General features: G+C 44.4%; 1 protein-coding gene and 1 non-coding gene across 4 annotated transcripts in view; both read left to right on the forward strand.

Moving 5' to 3' along the window:
* Positions 1-27,467, forward strand: part of NUP214 (nucleoporin 214) — a 102,364-nt gene that overhangs the window by 67,751 nt on the left and 7,146 nt on the right. For 2 of the 3 annotated variants that reach the window (XM_057548327.1, XM_057548329.1), the window contains 5 exons: positions 84-145; positions 2,818-4,665; positions 6,475-6,545; positions 18,447-18,603; positions 25,321-25,473. In XM_057548327.1, the coding sequence (XP_057404310.1) occupies positions 84-145; positions 2,818-4,665; positions 6,475-6,545; positions 18,447-18,603; positions 25,321-25,473 (2,291 nt within the window). The remainder of the gene's footprint in view (positions 1-83; positions 146-2,817; positions 4,666-6,474; positions 6,546-18,446; positions 18,604-25,320; positions 25,474-27,467) is intronic. The other variant, XM_057548328.1, reaches the window with a different exon arrangement.
* LOC114235577 (small nucleolar RNA SNORA48) lies at positions 10,285-10,419 on the forward strand. The gene has a single exon (XR_003621725.2). It is a non-coding gene; the product is annotated as a small nucleolar RNA SNORA48 (small nucleolar RNA).

Raw genomic sequence — 27,467 nt, forward strand, 5'->3', positions numbered from 1 at the left:
ATGAATTATAAAATGTACTATTAAAAGGGCAATGTTGTGCCTTGGGTTTGTTCATTTTTAGCTTCTTTTCTTTCCCTCCCTAGGACTGGCTTTAATTTTGGGATAATCACACCAACACCGTCTTCTAATTTCACTGCCACACAAGGTACAGTCTCTGCATGGCGTAGCATTACTTTTGTGTTTCCCCCTAAACAAGCGCAGGTTTTGGGGGGCAGATGTGTTGACTTTTTGCTTGCTGCTGCATCTTGCCTAAAGTATCTGCAATTAACCTGGTGTTGATATTATGCATTAAAAATAAGCTAGATTTACGAAACTGTGGGGAAGGACTTCTACTCTTCATAATTAAGTACAAGGAAAGGATTTGCTTCTAGAAAAGCAAGGCTGTGCTTTAAATGTGAGTGTTTACATGTGAATTAAAATTTTTCTCCATCTTTTTCCTATGTCATTTAAAATTGTATCAATTTATAGGATGAGATAGCCTTAGTACTATAGAAATCAAAGACTGAACTCATCTTTTTTCCTTGATAACCTATCAGAAAACACACTGGTCTCATGCATGTTGTTACAGATCTACCAACCAGCATGTTTTTAATGTTTAAAAGAATTTGAAGACCTATAAGGAAACCAAATATACTTTTTAAGTGCCTTCCAGTTCTCAGTTTAAGTAATTAAGTTTACTTTTATTTTAAAAAGAAAGCTTTTATTATAAAAGTGATTGTTATATTTTATTATAAAAGTGATGTGTTCTAGAATCACACATTGTACCCTTAACCATTGCCATTCGGTTATATTTCCTTCTGGGGTTTTTGCTTCCACTCTATTTCATTTAACACAATCTCTTGTGAGTTTTCCAATATTATTGAAAATCTTGTGTAAATGTCATTTTTGATGGCTACGTAATTTCTATCTTGTGGATATGCCATAATTTATTTAACTATTCACCTTTTGGACATTTAGGCTCTTTCCAGGTTTTCCCTATGATAAATAAGACAATGACCATCTTTCATCTCTTCGTTCAACACATTTTTATGAGTGCTTTCTATGTGCCAACCCAAGTGGTAGAAGTTTTTTTTAGTAAAAAAGGGCTCTCCTAAAACCTCCTAGAGGGAGATTAGGGAGTTGAAAGCATAGCAGACTTCCTAAACCTGAGCTGTGTGTGGCACTTAAAGCGTTGTTGATCTCATTCCTTTCTCTCTGGAATAGTGATTCTTAAACTGTTCTGCCCACTTAGATGTGGCTGAATACCCTTGAGGCCCACCCTCTCCGCAGTCTCACTTTCTAGAAGAAAAACAACTCAATGATATAAAAAGATTGGAGAGGAACAGAATAATTGTCAAAAATCCTAAATGAAATAAATTAGTAATAAAACACAATAGTAGGGCTTCCCTGGTGGCGCAGTGGTTGAGAATCTGCCTGCTAATGCAGGGGACACGGGTTCGAGCCCTGGTCTGGGAAGATCCCACATGCCATGGAGCAGCTGGGCCTGTGAGCCACAGCTGCTGAGCCTGCGCGTCTGGAGCCTGTGCCCCGCAACGGGAGGGGCCGCGATAGTGAAAGGCCCGCACACCGCGATGAAGAGTGGTCCCCGCACCGCGATGAAGAGTGGCCCCCACTTGCCGCAACTAGAGAAAGCCCTCGCACGAACCGAAGACCCAGCACAGCCAAAAATAAATAAATAAATAAATAAATAAATAAGAAAATCCTTTAAAAAAAAAAAAAAAAAACACAATAGTAATTCCATAAACATTTTCATTAATACAAGAATAGACAACAATCCAAAATCATAAACAACTCAGTACAACACCAGTGATACAAAGAGGGGTTTCTGGAAATTACCTGTAAATAGTAGGGGCTTTGCAGTGTTCTTAGGAGTTTGTGATAGACAGACTTTTTAAAACAGCATGGAGTTAGAAACCTCAACCAGCACTTTCGATAGACCAATTTCAGTTTGTAAGTATCAAATTAGTCTTTATTGATCAGTTTTTTGACCAGGCCTTGTGAGTGCTTTACCTGTATTTCATTTAATCTTTGTAACAACTCTGTGAGGTACGTACTGTTATTATCTCTCTCTTCCAAATGGAGAAATTGAAGCCCAGAGAAGTCAATTAACTTTTCCAGAGTTGCACAGCCAGCAAGTGGCAGAGCCCCCAGCCTCAGAGCCCACCCATGTCCTTGACCATCTGGCCACACTGCCGCCGTGAAAGCACTTAGTGAGGAGAGCACTAGGAAGTAGCCCTTAATTATAGGTAAAAATGATTGCCTGTGGATTGACACTTTATCTGTCCATAAAACCAAAGGAGGAATTCCCTGGTGGTCCAGTGGTTAGGACTCTGTGCTCTCACTGTCAAGGGCCTGGATTCAATCCCTGGTTGGGGAACTAAGATCCCACAAGCTGCACGGTGCGGCCAAAAAAAAAAAAAAAACACCACCAAAGGATCAATTCCTGGTCTCTCAGGAGGTCCATAGGCTAGTACTGTTGCCAGGAATGTTATTGCAATGTGCACACAGGGAAAATGTGGGAAGATGCCTTTTCTTTCTCTTTTGGACCACTAGGTTAATTCCATGTACTCTAGAGAGAAGTGTATTTGTTATGATTTAATGGTCATAAAGAGAACGTTCGTTCATCTCACCTCAGTGAGATGACTCAGAGCTAACGTTCCTGCGGAGAAGCAATTTGTTCTGTCTGCTGCTGTCCGAACAAGCTGTCCCTGACAGTGTCAAGGGAGGAGAGAGGCTTTGGCTTAGAAAAGTCAGTGATATTGTGATAGGTCATATTTTGTGAAATCCAGTCCATTTCTTAATTTCTGTTTCTTGTAGGGGCAACACCCCCCGGGAAAGAGTCAAACCAGCTGGACACATTCTCCTTTGGCGGGACAGGCAAACCTTTTTACGAGGCCGTTCCTGAAAGCTCACCTCCCTCGGGAATGACGACGTCAAGTAGCACGGGAGCTGCTGGTCCCTCTCCGGGGGAGTCTGCTCCGTCCGGCGGCAGGCCCGTGGCACCTTCTGGAATTGCTCTTTCCACCCCCTCTGGCAAGCTGGAAGCTCCACCGTCCAAGTTGGGAGAGCTTCTGTTTCCAAGTTCTCTGGCTGGAGAGACTCTAGGAAGTTTTTCAGGACTGCGGGTTGGCCAAGCAGATGATTCTACAAAGGGAGCCAGTAAGGCTTCATCCCCAGGCGGGACTGGTGCTAGTGCACAGCCCACCAAGACTTTGGCCGTCCCCTCCGGGTTTAGTTTCACCGGCCCCGTGGTGCTGGGGAAGCCCGCGGAGCCTCCCGTGACGACCTCTGCGGCCACCACTGCGGTGACCCCGGCGGCGGCGGCCGGCCCCAGCCCCAGCCCCGGCCCCGGCCCCGGCCCCGGCAGTTCCTCGACTGGCGTCTTCGGCAGCCTGCCGCTCACCAGTGCGGGACCCTCCAGCGTAATCAGTTTTGGGGGGCTATCTCTAAGCGGTAGCAAGACCAGTTTTCCGTTCGGAGGCCAGCAGACAAGTAGTACAGCGCCGTCCTCTGCCGTTGCCGCTGCCACACCCCTTCCTACGTCCCTTCCCGCCTTGTCGTTCGGCAGCCTCCTGAATTCAGCGTCTGCTCCCGCCCTGCCCCCGTCCCCCGGCAAAAGCCCAGAGGCAGCCACGTCATCGGCTGTGCCCGAGAAGCCAGGTGGCAGCGAGGCCTCGGTGTCAGCAGCCTCCCTCCTAGGGCAGCAGCCATCTACCCAGCTTCCCCAGGCTCCTCCTCAAACGTCTGACTCCGTGAAGAAGGAGCCCGCTCTCGCCCAGCCTGCGGTCAGCAGCCCTGGTACGGCGGCACCCAGTGCCACCGTCCTAGCGCCGACCGCGGAGGCCACTCCGACAGCCACCGGGGCCCCGGACGCCAAGACCGAACCACCGTCCCCGGCCCCCGCCCCGGCCGCGCCTGGGCAGATCGCCGTCGCAGCACCTGCCGTCCCAGGTGCCGGCCCCGTGGCCCCAGAAACATCCAGGCCTCCCGCCACCTCCAGCGCTGTTTCCGGTGATGCTCCAGGCCCAGCCACGGAGCCCGCAGTGTTTGGGGCGGTCACTTCGGGCTCGCCTGTCTTTACTCAGCCGCCGGCCGCCAGCTCTAGCTCGGCTTTCAGCCAGCTCACCAGCCACACAGCCACCGCCCCCTCGGCGACCCCCGTGTTTGGGCAGGTGGCCGCCAGCACCGCCCCGAGCCTGTTCGGGCAGCAGGCGGGCGGCATTGCCAGCACGGCGGCTGCCGCGCCGCAGGTCAGCGGCTCGGGGTTCGGCAGCCCAGCGTTTGGCACCTCCGCCCCGGCGGTCTTTGGACAGACGAGCTTCGGGCAGGCCCCGGCCTTCGGGCAGCCGACCAGCAGCCCCGCGAGCGGCTTTTCCTTCAGTCAGCCTGGCTTCAGCTCCGTGCCGGCTTTTGGTCAGTCCACGTCCCCCACCCCCGCGTCCACCAGCGGGAATGTCTTCGGTGCATCTTCAGGCGCCAGTAGCTCCAGCTCCTTCTCATTTGGACAGTCTTCTGCCAACACTGGAGGGGGGCTCTTTGGCCAAAGCAGCCCTCCTGCTTTTGGCCAGAGTCCTGGCTTTGGGCAGGGAGGCTCTGTGTTCGGTGGCGCCTCAGCCACCACCACGACGGCAGCATCCTCTGGGTTTAGCTTTTGTCAAGCGTCAGGTAAGAATTTATAGAAGACTTTTACTTTGTTGTCCTCTGTATTATTTGAAACATTTGCAGCAAATCTGCAGTACTTTGGTGATGAAGAGAAAGGAAGGGAAACCAGAAGAGGCTCTGGAAAGTCCGGAAGGGAGCCCGGCCGCTGGCAGTCTCGGGCATTTCTTTGGTCTAATCACTGCAGCTCCAGGTTTGCTTCTCAGCAAGTTCTCCACTCTCCTAGCCACCGGAGTGCCAGTTTCATGGGGGGAGGAAAACAGGTGTAAAGTCATGGCAAGTAACGAATGACTCATAAGTATGAAATTTTACTTTTGCAAGGTGCTTTAGAGGCCATTATGTCCCAACCTGTCAAGCCTCGAGGTGACTGATGTAATGTCATTTAGTGCCAGTAGTGGAGCCGGGGCTGGACTCCGGAGCTCCTCATCCTAGTCTGCTGCCCTGCCAGTATTTCGTATTTCCTCTGGCACCACCTTGCTTTCTAGAAGGGCAAATAGTGACATTTGAGACGTTGGATTCTTTTTTTCTATTTTTGGTGTAATTTTTTAAAGAAAACAAATCTTTAAATTTTACTATTTTTGAAAGTAAAATGTAATCCTCACTATTGCGTGTCCAATCTTAGCAGCTGCTTTTGCTCCTAAAACCAGTAGACAGGACAACTTGAATATCTTTTTCTAATTTTCCTTTCTCCATGGTTATCTTATGAAAGGCATTTCTTCAGCCATCAGGCTCAGGGGATGGGGGGCGGAATCAAAGATCAGTGATTTCTTGGTGGACAGGATTACAAGTAACTGCGCGTTCATTCCTTTGGTGAAAATTTATTTGAAACTGGTTCATAATTTATTAGAAAGGAAGTTATTTTCTTCCTGCCTTCAACAAATGTTTGTGAAGCTCCCACTATGTTCCGCTACAAGAACACAGTGGTGCAAGACAGTTTTGGGATCCACCTGATGCCCTGTGAAGAGGCTGGTTGGCCTGTATGAGTGACGGGAGATGTGATAAGTTGGTCTAGAGAACGGGCAGGGAAGAGGCCTTGTGGGTCTTAAAAGAGAGTACGATAGTTAACGCTATCGCTAGTGCTTTTTTTTGTTCTGCAGTCAGAACTTGAGAATCCTCGTTCACAAGTATAATCAAAACTATTTCAGTACAACTGAGAACCTCTGAAAAACCCTTCTTTCCTACAGGAGCTAGGTGGAGAGATAACCTGAGCAGCCTCTCCAGTGCTGGTTGAGGAACTGAGACTTGCCTGAGCTCCCCTGCCTAGACCAGTAGCAGAAATGAGCATGGAACTCTTGTCCTCCAACTCCTCGTCTAGGGCTCTTTTGTTATAAAATATGGTTCTGCCTGATTTTCCCAGGCCCTGTTAACTCAGCACCTCAACCATGTTATGCCACCTAGAAGAAAGATAAACTACCCTGAAAGAATCTGGTGTTTGAGATTAGAGGTAACCAGGGAGTAGGAATATTCATGATTTTAAGTCAGCCATTGGAAGCACTTCTTGGCCGCTGTAAGTCTAGGGGAGCTACTCTAAGAGTCCTCGCCCACCTGGGGTTTGGTAGGAGACAAGGATTCAGTCCTTGGGACTTTGGGACTTTTTTTACTATTATAAAATTCTAACAATGAAGAAGAGGTTTTTAAAATTATTTACTCATAATTTTCTCCATTGCCTAGGTAGGAAAACAGATTTTCTTCATGAGTTGATTTATTGTGAGGCACTTTAGCACACCTGAATGCCATTTAAAAAAGAAAAAACAAAACTTTGATATTATAGAAGGTTCATCCAAATTAAACTTTGGTTTTCTTTTTACTTTACAGGTTTTGGGTCTAGTAATACTGGTTCTTTGTTTGGTCAAGCAGCCAGTACTGGTGGAACAGTCTTTGGCCAGGTAAATATGGATGTTTGCCTCTATTCATGTCAACATGTATCAAACCCATTTGCGTCGTTCCTATAGGATGTAATCAGTCATGTTCCTGTAGGATGTAACCAGTCCTGTAGGATGTAATCAGTCATGCTCCTATAGGATGTAACCAGCCCCAGCAAACAGCCCTGTTGTTCTCAAGCTCTGCCTTCTGTAGCTCCCTTGGGGACGCAGAAGTCTCAGCCTCTGATTTGGGAGAATCACTACAGTTTTGATCCTTGTGTGAAAGTCCTCTCGGGAAGCACTTTAAAGCACATTGCCTGATTTCCATCAATCTTCTGCCTGTTGTTAGGCCAGGGATTGGCAAACTATGGCCCATGGGTTAAATCTGCTCCTTGGCCTTTTTTTTTTTTTTTTTTTAAAAGGCCATCGAGCTAAGAGTTTTTATTTTTTTAAGTCATTGTTTAAATAAGATGAAGAAGAATATACAACAGAAACTGTATATGGCCCCTGTGCGGAGCAGTATATTGTCCAGGGACCTTTCAGTGACCTGAGCCGTTTCACTTTGTCTGGCTAGTGGTTATCTATGTGCTGGGTGTGGTTTTAAGTGCTGTACACACACTGAGTCATGGAATCATTAGTACTTGTATAAGGTAATGCTGTTATTATCCCCATTTGACAGATGAGGACACGGAGGACCCAGAGGGGTTAAATTTACTGTTGTAAAAGCTAGCTGCTTTTAGATCATAGTAACTTCATAAGGGGAGTCCTTCCGAAGAAAGGTACTCTGATATATTGGAAACGATTGTGACTTTCTAAAGGTGGGGTTGGTACTTGTCCAGTAGTTAAGAAAGTGGCAGCCATATTATATGTTTCTTCCAAGTCTTCAGTAGGAGATTTTCTTTATCACCTTTTTCCTTAGAAGATGGGCTCTGCCCTAGTCAGTGATCCTTGACCGAGAAACAGAACTTCTGGTTTTCAAGTTCCCCACTGAAACCAACTAAAAATGGCTACATAAAATGTACAAACCATAGTTTCAAAAGCACTTATAAACTAACAAGGTATTTAACCAAACCAGATTAAAGGGAAAATGGGAACCTGTAGAAGTGAGTGGAGCACAGAAGCCAGTTCTGCCCTGAGAGCATCTACTAATCTGAGAGCACCTGAATTGCCTATGTTAACAACCCCAAAAGGGCAAAGGGGCAGACATCATTCACCAAGACGTGTACAAAGTGGGAGGGCTAAAGGAGACCCTCCCCACGATAAGCTGTGACTCCAGATTCACCGGTCTCGGCCTGAGAATGCGGCTTGAACCGATCCGAGGATGACGGTGTCTCCAGATGTCTGGCAGAAGAGCACAGGCCACTCTGAAGAAAAGTAACTGTAGGCCTCAGATAATTTTTAAGGACATTGATTCCCACACGTAAATTCATCACAACAGGAAACAAGGAACTATGATCAAGAGCCAGAATAAACATGAGACACAACATTTCCAAAGACTTCCTAGACTATAAAACAGCTGTGTTTTACGTGCCGTAAAGAAATAAAAGACAAACTTGAAAATACCAGTAAAGAATAGGAGATTATAAGAAGTGTCATAGCAGCTTTGAAAAAGAACCAAATAGAACTTCTAGAGAGAGATAATAATTAAAATTTTAAATCAGCAGATTAGACCCAGCTGAAGAGAACAGTAACATACTAGATCACGGATCAGGGAACTTTTTCTGTAAAGGGCCAGATAATAAATATTTTAGACTTCGAGAGCTACATACTGCTCCTGTCACAACTACTCAACTCCACCATTGTGACACAAAAAGCAGCCATAGACAGCACATAAATGAATGAGCATGATTATTTTTGTATAAAGCTTTATTTATAAAAACAGCAGGCTGGGTTTGGCCCATGGGCTATAGTTTGCTGACCCTTAAACTAGAAGTTCAGGTTAAGTTATCTGGAATTCATCACGGAGAGCATAAAAGATGGAAAATACAAAAGAGAAAGCAAAAATGCTGAAAGAGAAAATCTAACATACATTTAATCAGGAAGAGAAGAGAGAGAGAAAGTATGTATGGCAATATTAGAAGAGAAAAAGACAGATTTCCAAAACCAACAGAAAACAGTAACCCACAGATTGAGAAGTCCAACAAATACCAAGCAGAATGTATAAAAGGAAATTGAATCCAAGACCTGCCATAGTGAAACTGCAGAACTACTAATATAAAATATTAAAAGCACTCAGAAAAAAGATTACCTTCAAAGGAGCAGTAGTTGGACTAACGGCTGAGTTCACGGCAGTGACAGGGAAAGCCAGAGACAGTCTTATCTGCCTAGAATTTTTGAACCCAGTAAAAAACATCTGTAAGAATTAAGTGAAATCAAGACACTTTTGGGCAGATACTGAAAGGATTTATGCCTAGCAGACCTGAAAGAAATTCTAAAGGATATTTTTCAGGCAGAAGGAAAGTTTGACCTCACTAAAATTACAGCTTTCTTAATTTTAGGGTAAAACAGGCCATGAAATAGGAAAATTGTAGCCTATATAACCAACAGAGTAATTGTATTCAGAATATATAAACGATACAAATCAAAAAAAAAAAACAAAACTGCAGCCCCATCAGAATGGCTAAATTGAAGGGCTGATGATACCCAGTACCGGGGAGGAAGCAGAGCTACTGGAAACTCTCACAGAGCAGGAATGTAAGTTCATAGAATCACTTCGGTATCAAAACTAGGTACACGGAATCCCTGTTGACCCAGCATATCTACTCTAGATATGTAACCCACAGAAGCAAGTGCCTTTGTTCACCAGAAGGTATGGATAAGAATGTTCATAGCAGCGTATTCAGAACAGCTAAAAACAAGAAACAACCCAAATGCTTATCAGCTGAAGGATGGATAAATAAATTGTGTATTTATACAGCGGAGTGCTACAGAGCAGTGAAACAAGACGCACAGCTCCTGTACCGAACAAAACAGATGCACCCCACACACAGTGTTAATTGAAAGACATAGACACAAGAGAACACACTGTTGTTACCTTAGAGTCAAGTACAGGCAAAACTTAGCTGTCACGATACAAATCAGAATGGTGGTTACTCTTAGGACATTGAAGGGTGCGGTACGGGGAGCCATCTAAAGTACTAACAGTGTTCGATGTCTTAAATGTTGAACATTGGGACTTCCCCAGTGGTCCAGTGGTTAAGGCCGCACATCCACTGCAGGGGGATGGGTTCTATCCCTGGTCGAGGAACTAAGATCCCACATGCCACGCAACTTGGCCCCCCCAAACCCCCCCCCAAAAAAATAAGGCTGGACTTCCCTGGTGGCGCAGTGGTTAAGAATCCGCCTGCCAATGCAGGGGACACAGGTTCGATCCCTGGTACGGGAAGATCCCACATGCGGCGGAGTAACTAAGCCCGTGTGCCACAACTACTGAGCCCGCGTGCCTAGAGCTTGTGCTTCACAACAAGAGAAGCCACCGCAACGAGAAGCCCGCGCACCGCAACGAAGAGTAGCCCCCGCTCACCACAACTAGAGAAAGCCCACGCGCAGCAACGAAGACCCAACGCAGCCAAAAAAAAAAAGTTGAACATCGTAAACAGTTATATGTCAAAATTCATTGAGCTCTGTACATAGAAAACTTAATAGAAAACACAACAGAAAGAAAAAGGACAAGAAACTTCATAAAAAAGGATAGTGTTGGTTACACAGCATTGTGGAATGTACTCAATGCCACTGAATTATACACTTAAAATGCTTAAGATGTTGCCCCTGACCTGGGTCGAGTGGCACCTAGTTGCTGGTGCCTGTCTCATATCAGCCGGGGACAAAGCAACTCCTTGTTTATCCCAGCTTGGCTTTTGGTTTGTGCCCATGCCTGGTTCATGCCCCGGACACGTGGGGGAAAAAAGCTTAAAATGGTTAAGTTTCATGTATATTTTACCACAATTTAGAAAAAGAGAGAAATAAGAAAACATTTTTTAAAAAGGATAGCCAGAGGACCGTAAACATATTCAACTTAATTAGTAACACAAAGTAAAACCACTAAGAGATGCACACCTGTAACACAGCAAAAATTTAAAAGCCCAACAATACCAAATGTCAGCAGATATGCAGAGCCACAGAAACTCACGTACACTCTTAGCTGGGGCGTAGATTGGCACACCGCCTTGGAAAATAGTCTGGTGTGATCTAGTAAAGCCCTGCGGTTCCACTCCTAGTTTGTTCTTTAGAGAAACTGATGCACCTGTGCGCCAGGGTACAGTGTTATAATAACTGAGGACTAGAAGGAACCCAGACGGTTATGGCCATTCCACTGGGTAGATGAACTTATATTATTCTGTAGTAGAACATTACTACATTGTGGGAATGAACAAATTAGAGCTACATGCGTGACTTTCACAGGCATAAATTTTTTCTCTCTCTCGCAGGCATAATTTGAGCCAAGAGATTTAAAGCTTACTGTGATAAACTCTATATTGGTTACTGCCCTGCACCTCATGTTCTTCCTTCACAGAAATTATATTTGCAATCGGAGGGTTAGAAATTCAAATGAATTTTTTTTCTATCATGGCAGGGGCTTTATCTGTTAGATTTGTTGCTATATCCCCAGTGCTGAGGACTGTGGCTAGCACAGGATAAGCACTGTAAAAATGAATGAATTTTCAGGTAGGGGTATTCTCAGAAAAATCTAAGGATACAGGTAGATTCTGGCCAGGATATAGAAGAACTTCATTTTCATCATAATACCAAGAAAAATCCAGATGGTGTGAAAATCACACTAATTCTGTGGATATTAGAATTACCTAGTGCTGTGTAACAAATTACCCCAAAACTCAGTAGCATTCTCCAGTGGTTGGCTTGGCTGTTAGTTCCAACCTTAACTGGAACTCTTGGCTACAGCATCTCCATGTGGCTTCTCTGTATGGCCTGGGCTTCCTTACAGCATGGTGGCTGGATTCCACGGAAGAATATTCCAAGAAAGGGAGGGAGCCAGGCAGAAGCTGTCCTCAGAAGTCACAGAGCATCATTTATACTGCATCTTCTTGTTCAAGGCAGTCACAAAGCCCCACCCAGGTTCAAGGGGAGGGGGAATAGACTTCACCTCTTGCTCTAGAAGAGCATTTTGGTCTAGAAATACTACTGTGACCATCTTTGGAAAATATAATCTGTCACAATGGGACCATCAAAACATGGCAGAAAGCCTTGTTGAATTGATTTCCAGACAGGGGAGTTAATCGTAGGTGAGCTTGATGGTACAGCAGCTTTTGGGGGCAAATGTCAGGTCTGGGTTTAGGAAGTGGAAGAGAGGCCTTGCTGAAGGAAATTTACTGGCTGGAGAAGCCAGAGGAAGCTGTTGGCAACAATGAGGGCAAACAAATGACCGATAAACACACGAAAAGATAATCAATAGTATTATAAACATTAGGAAAATGAAAATCAAAACCATAATGAGATACCACTCCACAACCACTAGGAGGGCTATAATTTAAAAAAAAACAACAAAGAATAACAAGTATTGACAAAGATTGGAGAGATTGGAACCCTCATATATTGCTGGTTGGAATGGAAAATGGTACAGCCATTGTGGAAAACAGGTTCCTTGAAAAGCTAAACATAGAACTGTCATATGACCCAGCAGTAGAACTCAGACACTTGCTCACCACTGCTCACTGCAGCATTATTCACAGTGGCCAAAAGATGGAAACAACCCAGTGTTGATCAACAGAGGATTGGATAAACAGAAGGTGGTCTGTTCATACATAGGAATATTATTCAGCCTTCAAAAGGAATAAGGTTGTGATTCATATTACATATGGATAAATCGTGAATACATTATACTAAGTAAAATAAGCCAGATATAAAAGGACAAATATTGTATGATTCCACTTGTATGGAATATTTAGAATAGGTAAATCCATAGAGCTGGGAAGTAGATTAGAGCCTACCAGGAACTGGGGGGAGGAGGGACCAGGGAGTTCTTGTTTAATGGTTACAGAATTTCGGTTTTGGTGATGAAAAATTTTGGAAATAGTGGTAATTGTTGCACAACATTGTGAATATAATTAATGCCACTCAATTGTATACTAAAAGATGATTAAAAGGGCAAGTTTTATGTCATACATATTTTACCACACTTTTTAAAACTTAAAGATGTAATATACCAAAACCATTGAATTTTATACTTTATAAATTTATTTATTTTTTATTTATTTATTTTTGGCTGCGTTGGGTCTTCGTTGCCACATGCGGGCTTTCTCTAGCTGCGGCGAGCAGGGACCACTCTTCGTTGTGGTGCGTGGGCCTCTCGTTGCGGTGGCTTCTCTTGTTGAGGAGCATGGGCTCTAGGCGCGCGGGCTTCAGTAGTTGTGGCTCGCGGACTCTAGAGCGCAGGCTCAGTAGTTATGGCGCGCGGGCTTAGTTGCTCCGCGGCATGTGGGATCTTCCTGGACCAGGGATCGAACCCATGTCCCCTGCATTGGCAGGTGGATTCTTAACCATTGTGCCACCAGGGAAGTCCTGAATTTTATACTTTAAATCAGTAAGTTGTGTGGTATATGAATTATATCCCAGTAAAGCTGCTTTTAAAAAAACAACAGCAGCAACAAATTGGAGTCTGAAAGACTTGCAAGTTCAGTATAAAAATCCTCTATTCACCTCTCCCCCAATTTTGCTGAGAGAAAGAAAGTAAAGTAGAAAGAACTTGCAGTCTAGCAACCTCCTGTTCCCTGAAATTGTTGAATCCAAAGGTAGCACTGCAGCCTAACTGCCTCCTGGCTTCAGGCTCCAACACTTCTACGACAAATAACCTAAACCCTAAGCAAAGACAGTGTTTGGCTAACGAGAGGTGAGTTCGGTCTAAATCTGTGAACCAGTTCCCGATCAACTGGACACTTAGTGAAATCTGAATAATTGCCTCCTCCCTTTAGGACACAGACGAGAGTGGTCTCTCACTCTCTGGGGAAAACGCTAGCATTCCTCAGTCACCACACCACCGTTCCTCTGTATAAAGTCCAGTATACCTAACAAACAAAAAAAATTATGTAACATATGAAGAAGCAAAATGAAAAGGGGGACCTACGGTCATACTTTAGAAATCAGCAAAAAATAACCTACAGATGAGCCAGTATTAGAACTAACAGGCAGAGACTTTATAATAACTGTTGTGCTCAAGGATTTACAGGAAAATAAAAGAATGGTTGAATAAGGAATCTCAGAAGAGAAATGGGAATTACAAAAACAAATAGAAAGTCAGTCTGTATCTGAAGTTTAAATCTAATATCCAAAATAAAAAACAATTAGGTTAAACAGCAGAGTGAATACTACAGAAGAACAGTGAACTTGAAAATATGTCAATAGAAATTACCCAAAATGAAGCTCCGAGAGACTGAAAAAAAATTGGACAGAGCATCAGTGACCTGTGCAACAGTACCAGGCAATTCAACATAATGGAATCAGAGTCCCAAAATGAGAGGAGACAGAATTGGTGAGAAAAAATTTTTTTGAAGAGACAATGGCCAGGCTTTTTCAAATTTGTTGAAGAACAGGAATCCACAAATCCAAGACACTCTGTGAACCTCAGAAAACCACCCCTGGACACAACCTGGTTAAGCTTCTGGAAACCAAATACAAAAAGAAAACTTTTAAAGCAGCTGAAGAAAAAAGATTGATGACATAAAGAGAAACAATGTATTGTGCGGTTAATAACAAGGAATTAAATATATGACAACCGTGGCAAAAAGAACATCTTTGCTACCTTGGAGTAAATCAGTGCTTCTCAACCGGTATGGATTTTGCCCCCTGGGGGAATTTCACAGTCACAACGTCTGGAGACACGTTTGATCCTCATGAGTGGGGGACGCTGCTGGCATCTCGTGGGTGGAGGCTAGGGATGCTGCTAAACATCCTCCAGCCCTCCAAAACGAAGAATCATGTGGCCCAAAATGTCAGTAATGCCACTGTGAAGAAGCCATTAGGAAGACAGAGGTTTCTTAGAACACAGAAAAGCACTAGCCATAAGAGAAGAAATTGAAAAACTGGATTTCATTAAAATTACAAACTTATGCTCATCAAAAGACTTTGTTATGAAAATGAAAAGGCAAGGTATAGACTGGGAGAAAATATTTGTAATACATAAATGAAAGGGCTTCTGTCCAGACCATATAAAGAACTCCTATGACTCAAAAATAAAAAGACACCTCAATTTTAAAATACTTGGACAGATACTTTACAAAAGGAGCTATGCAAATGGCCAATAAGCACATGAAAACTTGCTCAGCATTGTTAGTCGTCAGAGAAATGCAGATTAAAACCATGAGATACTATGTCATACCTGTAGAATTACTGAAATTTAAGAACCAACAAGATCAAATGTGGAAAAGATCTAGAGTGACTAGATCTCTTAATGCGTTGCTGGTTGGTGGGAAGGTAAAATGGTGCGGTCACTTTGGAAAACCATTTGGCAATTTCTCAGTAAGTTAAATATACACTAATTTTATGGTTTAGCAATTCTAGTCCTAGGTATTCACCCAAAAGAAATGAAAATATATACTCACAGACAGACTTCTATCAGAATGTTCATAGCAGCTTTGTTGATGATAGCCCAAACCTGGAAACAGTCCAGATGTTCATCAGCAGGAGAATAGTAGACCCTGGCGTCCTCACACAATGGAATACTATTCAGCAATAAGAAGGGAAGGACGGCTAATAGCATGCAGTCATAGGGATGGCTCTCAAGAGCATATGTTGTGTCTAGCCAGGTCAGTTAGGCAAGAAATGAAATAAAGGCATCCAGATTGGCAAGGAGGAAGTAAAACTATGCATCTGCAGGTAACATGATCATGTATATAGAAATCCCAAAGGAATCCACTACAGAACTAGAACTAATGAATGGGACCAGCAAGTTTGCAGGATGCAGGATCAATATATAAAAATTAATTGTATTTCTGTACATTTACAACAAACCGTCTGAAAATGAAATTGAAATTAAGAAAATTCATTTTCAATATCATGAAAAGAAGTAAAATACTTAGAAATAAATTTAACAGAAGTGCAAAACGTGTGCTCTGAATACAATGAAACATTGTTTAAAGAAATTAAAGGTGATCTAAATAAACGGAAGGACATGCTGTGTTTATGGATCAGAAGATTTAATGTTGTTAAAATGGCAGTAGAGAACCAGGACTGTGAAAATTAATTTAACATTCATGCCGGGATTCAGTAATGAGTAAGACAGACAAAAGTGGCTATGTCCATAGAGCTTACATTTTGGGGGGGTGGGGAGGGGTGTCAGTCTTTATTAAAACAGTTTCATTTCAGATAGTTAATTTAAGTACTATGAAGACAGTAAAGCAGGATGATGTGGCAGTAATCAGGGAAGCTGATTTAGGTTCGATAGTCAGGAAATGCCTTTCTGAAGAAGTCTCATAAATGTCTGTTTTTACATTTGTTTCTTTGAATCAGGATCAAGTCAGGTTCACTCACGGAGATTGGCTGATAGTTCTCTTCAGCCTCTGTATCTATAAATTGCCCTCCCAGGACCGCCCCTCTTTTATTTTCCCTCATAGTACACAGTTGATGAACAAAGCAGATTGTTGGTCCTTTGGAGATCCCCGGGGTGTAGCTCCCGATTAACTTGTTCCTCTGTCCTCTCTGTTACTTCCTGTGAAATGGTGCTTGGGTCTGGAGGCTGGATGAGATTCACAGGGTTTTTTGGCAATTTTATTAGGCTGGATCTTGAACACTAGCTCTATTCAATGATATAAAGGAATTAATTTTTAGACACGATAATGTTATTATAGTTATAGTTTATGTTTTAGAGCTTTATACTGGAAGATCCGTGGATGAAATGGTGAGATGTCTGGGATTTACTTCATACTAATAAAGGATGAGGGGAAGAAAATGGGGCTCTAGGTAACACTCTGTGAGCGTGAGTTAACGGGTGAAACTGGGTGATGGGTACATGGGTTCATTATGCTCCTCCATCTATACTTTTGAGATTTTCCATAATTTAAAGTTTTAAAAACTATTGTTATTTATTGTAGTTAAAATGAATGGGATACTCTAACCCACTTCTGAGGATGCAATAACTGTCGATTCACATTCACTTCAGTGAAGTGCTACCCATTTCTATTCATTTCTGCAGATATCCATTACTTTTCAAATCATGTTTTTAAAAATAAGTTGAACCATCTGAAATTGCTGGGTTTGGTGGGGTTTTTGTTTTGGTTTTTTCCTTGTAGGGCAAAAATGTCCATATATTGGCAGTTTCCTATGTTTCAGCCTGATGCGTGGAAGTCAGCTAAGAAACCTGATATTTTCTATTTTCCGCATGCATGCATAGTTGTCACGTCTTCGTTCCTTTGAAAGTCAGTTTCCTAGTTATCAAAGCCTGTGCTCTTATGGTTGGATTTCATTCCAAGTTTTAAAAAGCTGTTACTCATCATTAAATGGTTGTAGTAAACAGTTACTGTTGTTTTTAAAGAAGTTTAAAGGGGGGAAAAAAAAAAAGGAGAGAGACAAGCAAGTACATTAAGTACGTTGCCCTCAGGTAAAAATTAGCTTGTCTTGTCCAAGGCACAAAAGACTGGTGTGACTGTACCAAGTGCAGGGGGGGCGATCGAAGACGATGCCAAGAGATGGATGGGGCCAAGTCATGTGTGTCTTTCAGAATTTGTAAGCAGGAGTGAAATGTTTTGACTGCCATTTTCAAGGATTAATCTAGCTGCTGTGTGAACACAGATTGTAGGGGAAGCAGAACGTCAATGAAGTTGTCGTATGGTCCAGGCAGAAAGTCACGCTACGGGGGCTCAGAGCAGGGGTGTGCTGGGGCACGTTTCAGGGGCAGCCTGCTAGAGGTTTGACTGTTGTGGGGATTAAATAATTATTTGTAAAGTGCGTAGAAAAGTGCCTCGCACAGAGAAAGTGCTCGGTCATTGGTTCATTATCATCATTGTCAAAATACTGAACAGCAACCATTTTTTGAGTGTGTAAATTACATTTTAGGCACTTTTCTGAAGGGCACTACCTTCCTAGCTCATTTATTGATATTTCACTCACTGTTTTGAGGTGGGTGGTTTATTTTGCCAGAAAGAAGAGGGACTTGTACATTTCTCTGGTTCCCCCCACCTCCCCTTTGAAGGGGCTCCTGTAAGGTTCCTGTGCACAGCGACCCATTTCTAATGGCCCATCGTATTCTACATTATCAACCAGGGAGATATCATACTTAACTAATCATTAATGGTCCCTCAAATCTAGCACTGGTCTTCCTTAAAGAACCAGTTTCTAAACAAAAATACAGTGTGTGGTGCCTGATACAGCTTTGTGTCAGCACGTGCCCAGCATCCTCTGAGCATAAGATTTGCAAACTTGGACAGAATTCAGCTGCGGTCATCGTTTCAACAGCGGAGCTAATTTAAGCTCATTTCTGCAGTACTGGGGAAGTCATTACGAAATAAAAGCACGCAAATTGGGAGAAAAGACAGTGTAAATCCCTTATCGTCGGTTGCTGATGAGGTCAGCCAAACACTAGAGGAATCAAAATAATTGGTGCTCATCATAACCTAGACATGTTTTTAAACTTTCGCATTTGGGGGCGCTTTTGAGGGTTTGGTTTTCCTGCCCCTGGCGTCATAGCCAGCAGAGACTGCAGGCAGCAGGGCAGATGAACTGTTAAGACTCCCACCTACCGTAAATGATGTTTTCAGAGAACTGTGCACATAGAAGAACTTGAGAACTTGTGATTGTAAGGAGTGTTCCTGTCCAGAGCTCAGCTTCCTTTGTGGGTGTTAGAGCACCTGCACCAGAACTAATCAACGTTCTCTTGCTTCTTCCACTTGCACAGCTGTGAGTGCCCCCCTCCGTGGATGTGACCTGCCATTTACCGTGACCTCTCATCCTGTCCTGCTTCCTGTTCCTTTTGTTTTTCAGCAGTCGTCCTCTTCCAGTGGCAGCGTGTTTGGGTCTGGAAACACTGGAAGAGGGGGAGGTTTCTTCAGTGGCCTTGGAGGGAAACCCAGCCAAGATGCAGCCAACAAAAACCCGTTCAGCTCGGCCAGCGGGGGCTTTGGATCTACGGCCACCCCAAGTGAGTTAAAAAGTTTCCCCAGTCTCTTGGTCCCCTGATGTCATTGTCATCCTCGTGGTGTTATCAAAGCTTCAGTGACAAGTGTAGAAAGGAAAGGTCTAGAAGGCCCATTTAAAATATCTACCCCAAAGCAGTGTGATCTGTTTTGATTTTGTTTTTTATTTTTGGTTTTCTAATGAGATGTCCTATATAATCATGGAAAGCCATCAGAGCTGCAGAGAGAGAGGATCTGTGTATTGAGCTACTCCCCTCTTCTCTCCCAAGGCCCAAATTGCTCTGTTTCTTAGGATTGAAATGACTTGAAATGAATGCAGGCAGACAGGCATAAAAGAGAGCAGCAGAACAAGCTGGGTGTGCTTGGAGGAGCATCTGGATTTTCATTTGTGTTGGACTCTCTTTGAATTTGCTTTAACATTCAGCTGCTGTAGAGAAATGTCACACAAAAGTTGAAGCCGTCATTATTTCTCATCTCTCACATTTTTGTCGTATTTTCAGATGAAGCTGTATCTTTCTGCTGGCACTTTCTTCTCCAGCTAATTCCTTGTTGATCTGTCTGTTCATGGTTGGAAATGAAAGAAATTTGTTTGTTTAAATCTTCTAAAAAAATATATCCTGCTGCCAGTGGAGACTGAGATGGGAAGTCGGGCACCTGTCACCTTCATCTTAGCTTCTCTTGTTTAATACGCTCTACCAGAAGCTTCTCTCATCTGTTGTGCTATATGTGATCTTAATGCGAGAGCTCATGTTCCGTAGACAGGACAGATGTTTCCTTGATATTAAGGCTCATGTAGTTAAAAAGCAAAACTCTTTGCTGAGACTCCTGGAGTCACAGATCAGTTATTTTGATGTCACTGTTCATCTAGTAATATATAAGGTGAGATTATAGTGAAGACACACATAGCTTTAAACTTGCGAAATTATATAATCAGAAATTTGTGTTTTGCTAGGAGGAATTTAGAACCCTAGAATGAAGGGATCTGAGAAGTCAAGTCTAGTAACAGTTTTCGGAAGCCGTTTCTGCAGATGAACTCTTACGCAGAATCCTGATACATAAAACAGAGAAAAACAGGGTATTCAGAAGCAGGGGCCAAGAGCCAGCGATACTCCTGGGTGGTTTCCCCATCTTTTCCCCAGCTATCAGCACACAGCTGCAGGGCTCCATAGCACGTACTTTGAAAACGTGACCCTTGGGTGTCAGTCTCCCTTTTCCAATAAAGAAACAAGCCCAGAATGGTTAGGTGATTTTTAGTTACAAAGCCAGAAAGTGGCAGACCTAGAACTCAGCTAGATCATACATAAGGTGCCAAACACAGCGTCTAGCACAGAACAGGCATTTGATAAAACATGCTAGTGAGAAATGTGGGTTTGTCCCATAGGTAGATTATTGTCTGCAAGATTGTGTTACTAGCCTATTTTGTTAAAACGTGGGTATGTCATATCCATGTAAAAAATCCTTTCCTCCTGTCAGATTCACCTTTAATGCCATGGCTCTTACCTGGCAGAAAATGGCCTTCTCTCAGTGATGGGCTGGAGCTGGCCTGCACTGGCTCAGGAGAGCCAGCTTGCACATTTCTCCCCAGCTCCCTGTTCAGTGACATCAGGGAGTAGTTATTTACACCATAATAACTGGACAGTGCTACAGATCGGGGACAGACACCCCCCGCCCGGCCCCAACCTGTTGTTCATAGGCACACCATTGTTTCTAATTCTTTAATTCTGGTTTAAAATAAACATATATCTGTTCTTGATACCAGACACCTGCGGGTCTTCATCTCCTAAATGTCAGCTGTTGTAAACCAGCAGTTTACTTTCACACTTAAGGGAAGTTTAAGTGAATTTGAAAGTATGCAGGAAAGATTTAGCATTATTTTGGTTTTTAAAACTAACTCCGTGATTTGCTAGTGAAACGGACAAGAGCTTCTGTAGCCCTGAGGACCAAGTGCAGGATGAGAGGAAGGAGTGGAAGAAGGAGCTGGAAGGCCCCTGGGGAGGACACTGGCCTCGCCACAGTACTGAGAATGTTTTCTGCAGGTCACAGGGGGGGCCTCCTTCCCCTCGGGCGGCCCTGCGGCGTGTGACCCTCTGAGCAGCACTGTTTCCTGCCCTGTGTGGATGGGCTCCTGGCTCCTTTCCTGCCTGCCGAACAGTTCCTTCCCTGCTCTTTCCTTCTCCTTTCTCCCTGTCACTGTGGGGTGTGTCCCCAGTGTCATCCAGGTTATCACAGGAGTCTCCAGACTCCCCTCTCTGCCTGCTGTCTCCTACACTGTGGTCTGGAAATCTGTACCAAATTGAATGTCTTAAAACTCTTTTATTTTGCCACTCTCCCTACTCAGAACCCTTTAGCAATGTCCCACTAACTACAGAACAAAGTCCAGACCAGCTCCTTAGGCTATAATGCAGGGCCCTCCATGAGCCCTGACACACTTTTCTGACTTTGAATTCCTTCGCCTGCACACCTGCGCACACACACACCCCCCTCTCTTCTCCCTGCTTCAGTGCCGGGGTTCACACTGCTCCCCACGCCCCGCTCCTCTGAACCTACCGTTCCTTTCAGGATGAATGTACGTCTTCCTCTGTGCAGCGTGGCCGAAAGGTCACGAGGATGCACAGTGATCTCTCCTTCCCTGGAATCCTGCAGCCCTTATGCTCTGTTCTTTCACGAGCCGTCAGCAGAAGGGAACTCATCTTTACTGATCACCTGCTGTGCGCCAGTTGTTCAGTGTGTGCGGTCTAATCACCTTTCACCTCTGAAATACAACAGTATTTTCAGATGTGGCCGTCCCCATGTTACCCATAAGGAAGTAGGTTCAGAGTGGGAATGTGGGCTTCCAGTGGTGACAGCCGTTAAGTGGCGTAAGGAGGGTCTCATCCCGGCGTGTGTGCAGAGCTCTGGTCCACCGTGCTGCCTTCTGAGGCCTTCTGGCCTCGCCACGGAATGGAACGCCTCCCCATGCGCCTCGCCTGACAGCCCTTGTGGTCACTCCGCGTGGCATCGATCAGGCTCCCCTGCAGGTGGATACCTGAGCACAGATTGGGCGGCCAGCAGCTCCCTTGGTGGTGTGTAGGCCCCAGGCTGCCTGGTCCTGGAGCTGCCCTCTTTAGGCCCGAGAAGTAATTGCAACTACGCACTGATCGAGAAAGGCAAGCTAGGAACACTGGTGCTTGGAGTTGGCATGTTCTGTATCCAGAAGCTCACACTAGAAAGGCTTCTTCTCTCTCTCTTCCCCGAGACTCTACCACAGACACAGTTAACCCCTGGGGGTCCTGTGAATTGCTACCTGTAAGGCCCTATTGCCTCCTTGAGTCTTGTCCTAAAGACACTGGTGAGAACAATTCTCAGCACATTCTTTCTGCACCGGGGCTTGAAAGACACGTTTGTATGAGGATGAAGGAGTCATTTGATGAGAATTTTTGGTCCCACAAGGCTCCTTCTACTACTGTTCTTTAAGAGAATATCTTGGGAAGGTATCCTGGACGAGGGCTTCCTGAGAACCGCCTTCTCAGTGTGTGTTGAATTCTCGTCTAGTGACTTTAGACCTGCAGAATGACATGGGATCTGGTCTCTGTGATGTTGTTTATATCAAATTTATATCAAGTATCATTTAATTTAAATTGGGTCAGACCCTGATGTTGGATTTTGCTAGTGTTTTTGCCAAATAAAAGACCATGGAGGGTCCACGTTGCACCAGTCGGGGGAAGCCCAAAGCGGATGCCAGTGTGAGCCGTTCTTGGAACCCCCAGTGGAGGTCATCCGATGGCTCTGCAGAGACAAGCTTTCCTACTGGCTAGTTCACAAGTGAAGAAGTCTCTTCCACAATGAAATATTGTTCCAACAACCAAGATACCATATTTTCAAGAGCTAGAGACTGTTATTTTGGAGCCACTAGGAGAAAACTGAGAAGCACATTGTTGGCCATAGAGACAGGGAGAAGCAGACATCCCATCATTTAATGCCACTTCGTTTCAGAGCAGCTTAAATAAATCCTAAAACGTTTCAACGTGCAGAGCTCCTTTTGAGACTACAAATGACAACTGTTAACAACTTGAATGGCTTGATTCTAGTGATCTTTGCAAAATGAAAAGGGTTTAACTTTCTACAGCTGACCTGCTCTGTTTTATTATATTGAACTTGATTGGGATAGGAAACATGATTGGCAGGAGGAAAGTTAAACAGGGAGGGGAAGTCCTATTTTCTAGGACCTACCTTATGCCTGACTAGGGGCTTTCCATACATTAATTCATTCAGTCTTCCCAGCAGCCTTGCCTGGGCACAGTGGCTGTCCCATTATATGTATGAGGAAACTGGGACTCGGGAAGGTTAAGTCCTTGCCCCACAGTTATTAGGTTTTCGAAGCCAGGGCTGACTGCACAACTCATTTATTCCACTGTCATATCTGTGAACATCTTAAAGACAAAGGAGTCTTAAAGAGATAAAGGGATAAAGAAGCCCGAAGACTTCTAAATGTTCTCTGACTTCTCTAGAGTTTGTCTTCCAGCACTGTCCCAGTAAAATCATTTCATCTCATCTCTGTATTTCTGATTTCTCCAAGAGGAGATCTAGCCTCTAATCTTGTACTTGAATTTGTTTGCTATTTGGAATTTTTGCCTTGTTAGCACTAACAAAGTCAGAAACTTGCAGTCCTCTGTTCTTGAAATACCAAATAAAAGGAATGGCTGAGAAGCCTGTTTTTGTACTGCCGTTGGAGGAATCTGATGTAACCTTCAGCCGGCTCACTAAGGGAAGGATCAGACTGCTCAAGAGGGCATTTTGCAGACTCTACGGGGGGGTATATAGTCCCGTGTGACCGTATATGAAGGTGGTGAAAAGGAATTTGTTAACCACTCCTGCTCTCAGTGCCTGACCTACTCACAACCAGGCTCCCAAACTGTCAGCAGTAGTTTTACAGAGCAAGTGACCCTGTGGTGGTCTGAGGCTCTATGTTATCGGTGCCTAGAAATTTGAGGTGGTTGTGTCCCTGAGGCGAGGCTCCTCACTTCTTGGCCTGCAGATCAAGAGCATTGCAAGCGGAAGTAGTAACAGAGTTGCATCTCACACTGGGGTGGCATTGGCAGCAGAGCGAGATGAGAGACCCTGGCGCTGACGGGCTAGTGGTGGGCCACCTCTTCAGACGGCTCGACTTGCAGAGTTATTCGCCCTCCACTCTTCTCCTTTCCATCACCTTCTCTGTGAGCGCCTGACGGGCTTGGGGGAAGACTGGCCTGGGCAGGTGTTTCTGGGCCTCACTTGGTGACATGGAGTCAATGCCCCATTGCCACCCGGAGCGTGTCATTTCAGCCTCCTGTCCGTGCCTGTGGCTTTGGGCACTGATCCCATTTCAGCAGAGCTTCTTGCTGCCTTACTGTGGGTGCAAACTCATTTTAATAAAACACGCATCCAAACATGGTGGGGAAATGTGAGTTATCCCTCCCCTCTCCCCCCGGAAAAGGGTTAAAGAAAAATTCCTGTTATTTAGTGTGCTGTTTGTACTCTCTCCAGGCACTTCTGTGTATATGACTTTGGCTGTTTATACATTGCCTGTCAGATTCGCATTTCTTGTAACAAAAAACTTCTCACCCATCTTGGTTTTTAGTAGTTCACTTCCTTTTTTTTTTTTTTTAATTAATTAACTTATGTGTCTCCAGTGGGGTTTAGTTGCAGCATGTGAGGTCTTTTGTTGCGGCACGCGGGCTTCTCTCTAGTTGCAGTGCACGGGCTCGGTAGTTGCAGCACATGGGCTCTTTAGTTGTGGCGCGTGGGCTCAGTAGTTGCAGCACACGGGCTCTCTAGTTGTGGCTCGCAGGCTCTAGAGTGTGCGGGCTCGGTAGTTGGCAGAGCACAGGCTTAGTTGCCCCGCGGCATGTGGGATCTTAGTTCCCCGACCAGGGATCGAACCTACGTCCCCTGCATTGGAAGGTGGATTCTTAACCACTGGACCACCAGGAAAGTCCCTCATTTCCGTTTTTCCTTTAAGTCTTGGAGCCGATTCAGTGTGTAGCTGCGGGAGCGACCCACTAGATAAGCATCTGAAAGGTCAAGGGCTTAACTGAACCTCTTAGAAAGAGGAAATCAGACTGGAAGTCTTGCTGGCCCCTTACGTTCTTCAGAGCATGCCTAGCTCCTGTCAGATCAGAGGTGGGAGCAGCAGGGTTTTTCCTATTTCGTCTGCTGTTCTCCGCGCAGATCAGCCAGCGGCAAGCATGCCCAGCTAGACTGTAAAAGCAGAACGCTGGAAGCCACCGCACTCGGTTTGGATTCGCTCTTTGTTTTCTCCAGTTTGACAAAATTTGAAGTTGGTCTTCATACGAGGAGATCCATGAAAACCAGCCCTGTTCTTCAGAAGCAAATGGTCTTGTGTGCGGCTGCGGGGTTGGCCCTGTGTTGGACATACCTGTGATACCTGTGGGCACGCAGGTACCTTTCTGCAGAAGAGCCTCTTCACTGGGACCTGTTGCGGCCCCGTTGTTCTGTGCCTGTAGAATCGCGCCAGGAAATCCTGAGCCTGAGCACCAGAATGATTAAAAACTTGTCGTCAAGATGCATGCAAATCAAAGAAGGTTTCTGTCTCACTGCCACTCAGCGACCTTGGATCCTCGACTTCTCTGTCATTCCCTTCTCCCCAGACACCTAGTGAGGTTCCTTCCTTATCTGTTCGGAGAAGTAGATAAGGACATTTTTCTCCCTCTGACCTCCCTCATACGTGTTCTTCATCTTTTCAGATACCTCTAACCTTTTTGGAAACAGTGGAGCCAAGACGTTCGGCGGATTTGCCAGCTCATCATTTGGAGACCAGAAACCTGCTGGCACCTTTAGCGCTGGAGGAGGAAGTGTGGCCTCCCAAGGCTTTGGGTTTTCCACTCCAAGTAAAACAGGTACTCCTATGCCTGTTAGCTGTGGTTATTGTTAGATGCGTATTTAACATTGCATAGACCTCTGGAAGGAGAGCTCTCTGGGGTGTTCTCAGGGGAGAGTATGGAGTATGGATGAAGGGATCTTTTCCCCCAAATTCATTTTCTAATTATTGAGCATCTACTACGTTTCTGACACTGTTCTAGGTCTCCTGAGACATGTTAAAAAGCACAGAATGCATAGCATGCAGCCCTGAAGAGAACTTCATGTTTTCTTAGGGAAGAAAGCATTGTAAATATTTAGTTGCATTTAACAACCAAAGTGAGGGAACATATAAGACCATGATAACTGAAATATAAACAAGAAAGCATCCTAAGTCAGATTTGCTTGGATGCCCATTACCTGTGATGGGCAAGACAGATTATTTATTTAATTTCTTACGTCTATATCATTTGTCCTCCTTCCCAAATCACTTTTTTTTTTTTACTTTTGAGTGTAACATACATAAATGTATTGATACTCCTGTACATATACAGTATCCACATATCATAACTATTCAGCTCAATTAATTTTCGCAGTTGGAATATACCCATGTAGTCAGGAATAAAGAACATTACAGTACTACTTTTTATCCCAGCATTACTTTTAAAGTATACATTTATAAACTGTGTGGCTTCTTACAATCATGTATTATTACACTTATAATTAAAAATTTTAAAGAACGATATATGTTTACCTGTAAAACCGTACTTCATCTCTGTCAGCTGCCCCTCTATCCTATTTCTGTCTCTGAGATCTACAGAGGGGATCTGTGCATACCTGCCCTTGTTGTGTGGAAAATTGTGTGAAAAGATTTTTTTAAGGCAGGGGGCAAAGGGGGAGGATATTTGCTGAGAAAGCAGTTCTTTAAAGCAAATGCCCCACAGGTGAGCGGGCAGGATACTTCTCCCTTGTGTGTATGGGATACTCTGAATTTATGGGGGGATTGCAGAGGAAGGACCCTACCCGAGGAGCAGATGCCTGGGTGGCTCTGACTGAGGAGCAGAACTGCCCCAAATTAGTACCTGGAATCCCACCTTTTAGAACCGAAATTGCTGTGGTTTCTGAATGCACTGTGCACCTTTACTCAGACCCGTGCCTAAGCTGGGTTAGTCTATGAGTGCTCGTTTTTTTATACTCCTTCCTAGGATTTAAAATGGACTAGAAATGAGCATCACAGCTTTATTCTGCCGCCACCCTTCCCTGCAGTCAATGATTTAAAAATGAAAGGGCTACTAAGGTTTTGGTCCTGCTTGACAAGGCAAATATTGTTTGACTAAGAAATTTTAGTTTATTAATCATCAAGACTTTTAAATTTACTTTTTCAGGAACCTGATCATGTTTTCTTCGATTCTTGTGTTTACCTTCTATGTTGTTCCTTATCCTGGGATCATGTCCCAGTTGATCTGAGAATTTGCCCCTTTTATTTTTGCAGTCTGAGAGAAAATGTGTCCTTCCACGTTTCAGAATATTTTTCCTATTTGATTACTTGCCCCATGAAACCACCTAGATTGAGGTGTCGAGGGATTTTTAGATTGATGGTTTGGATGGGTCTCTGAAATCCCAAAAGTGCCCATCCTCCCTTGAGTACAGTTGCAGTAGAAAATAATAGCACTGGAGATCGTTTGAGGAGAGGACAGGAAGTGGGACAGACTGACACCCCCCAGTCCACTGGGGTCACCCCACTGCTCTGTCAGTGGAGTTGCTGGATTTGGCGGCAGTGGCACGGGGCAGCGTGGCACGTAGTGGTGAGGGGATGGGTAGTCTTGTGAGTCACTCAGCCCTGTTCCAACCCCAGCTCTACCGCTCGCCAGCTGGCTCAGCGCAGATGAGAGACATGTTCTCTGAGCCTCGGGGTCCTCACCTGTGAAGTAGGGAGTCCCGGGTTTGTTGGGAGGGTTGAAACAAACTGGTGTACAGCACCTGGCACGTGGCGGGCCCTCAGTAAATCAGAAATCTTATTATCCTTGAGTACTAC

Source organism: Balaenoptera acutorostrata, chromosome 6 (genome assembly GCF_949987535.1).
Source record: "Balaenoptera acutorostrata chromosome 6, mBalAcu1.1, whole genome shotgun sequence".
Taxonomy (NCBI): Eukaryota; Metazoa; Chordata; class Mammalia; order Artiodactyla; family Balaenopteridae; genus Balaenoptera; species Balaenoptera acutorostrata.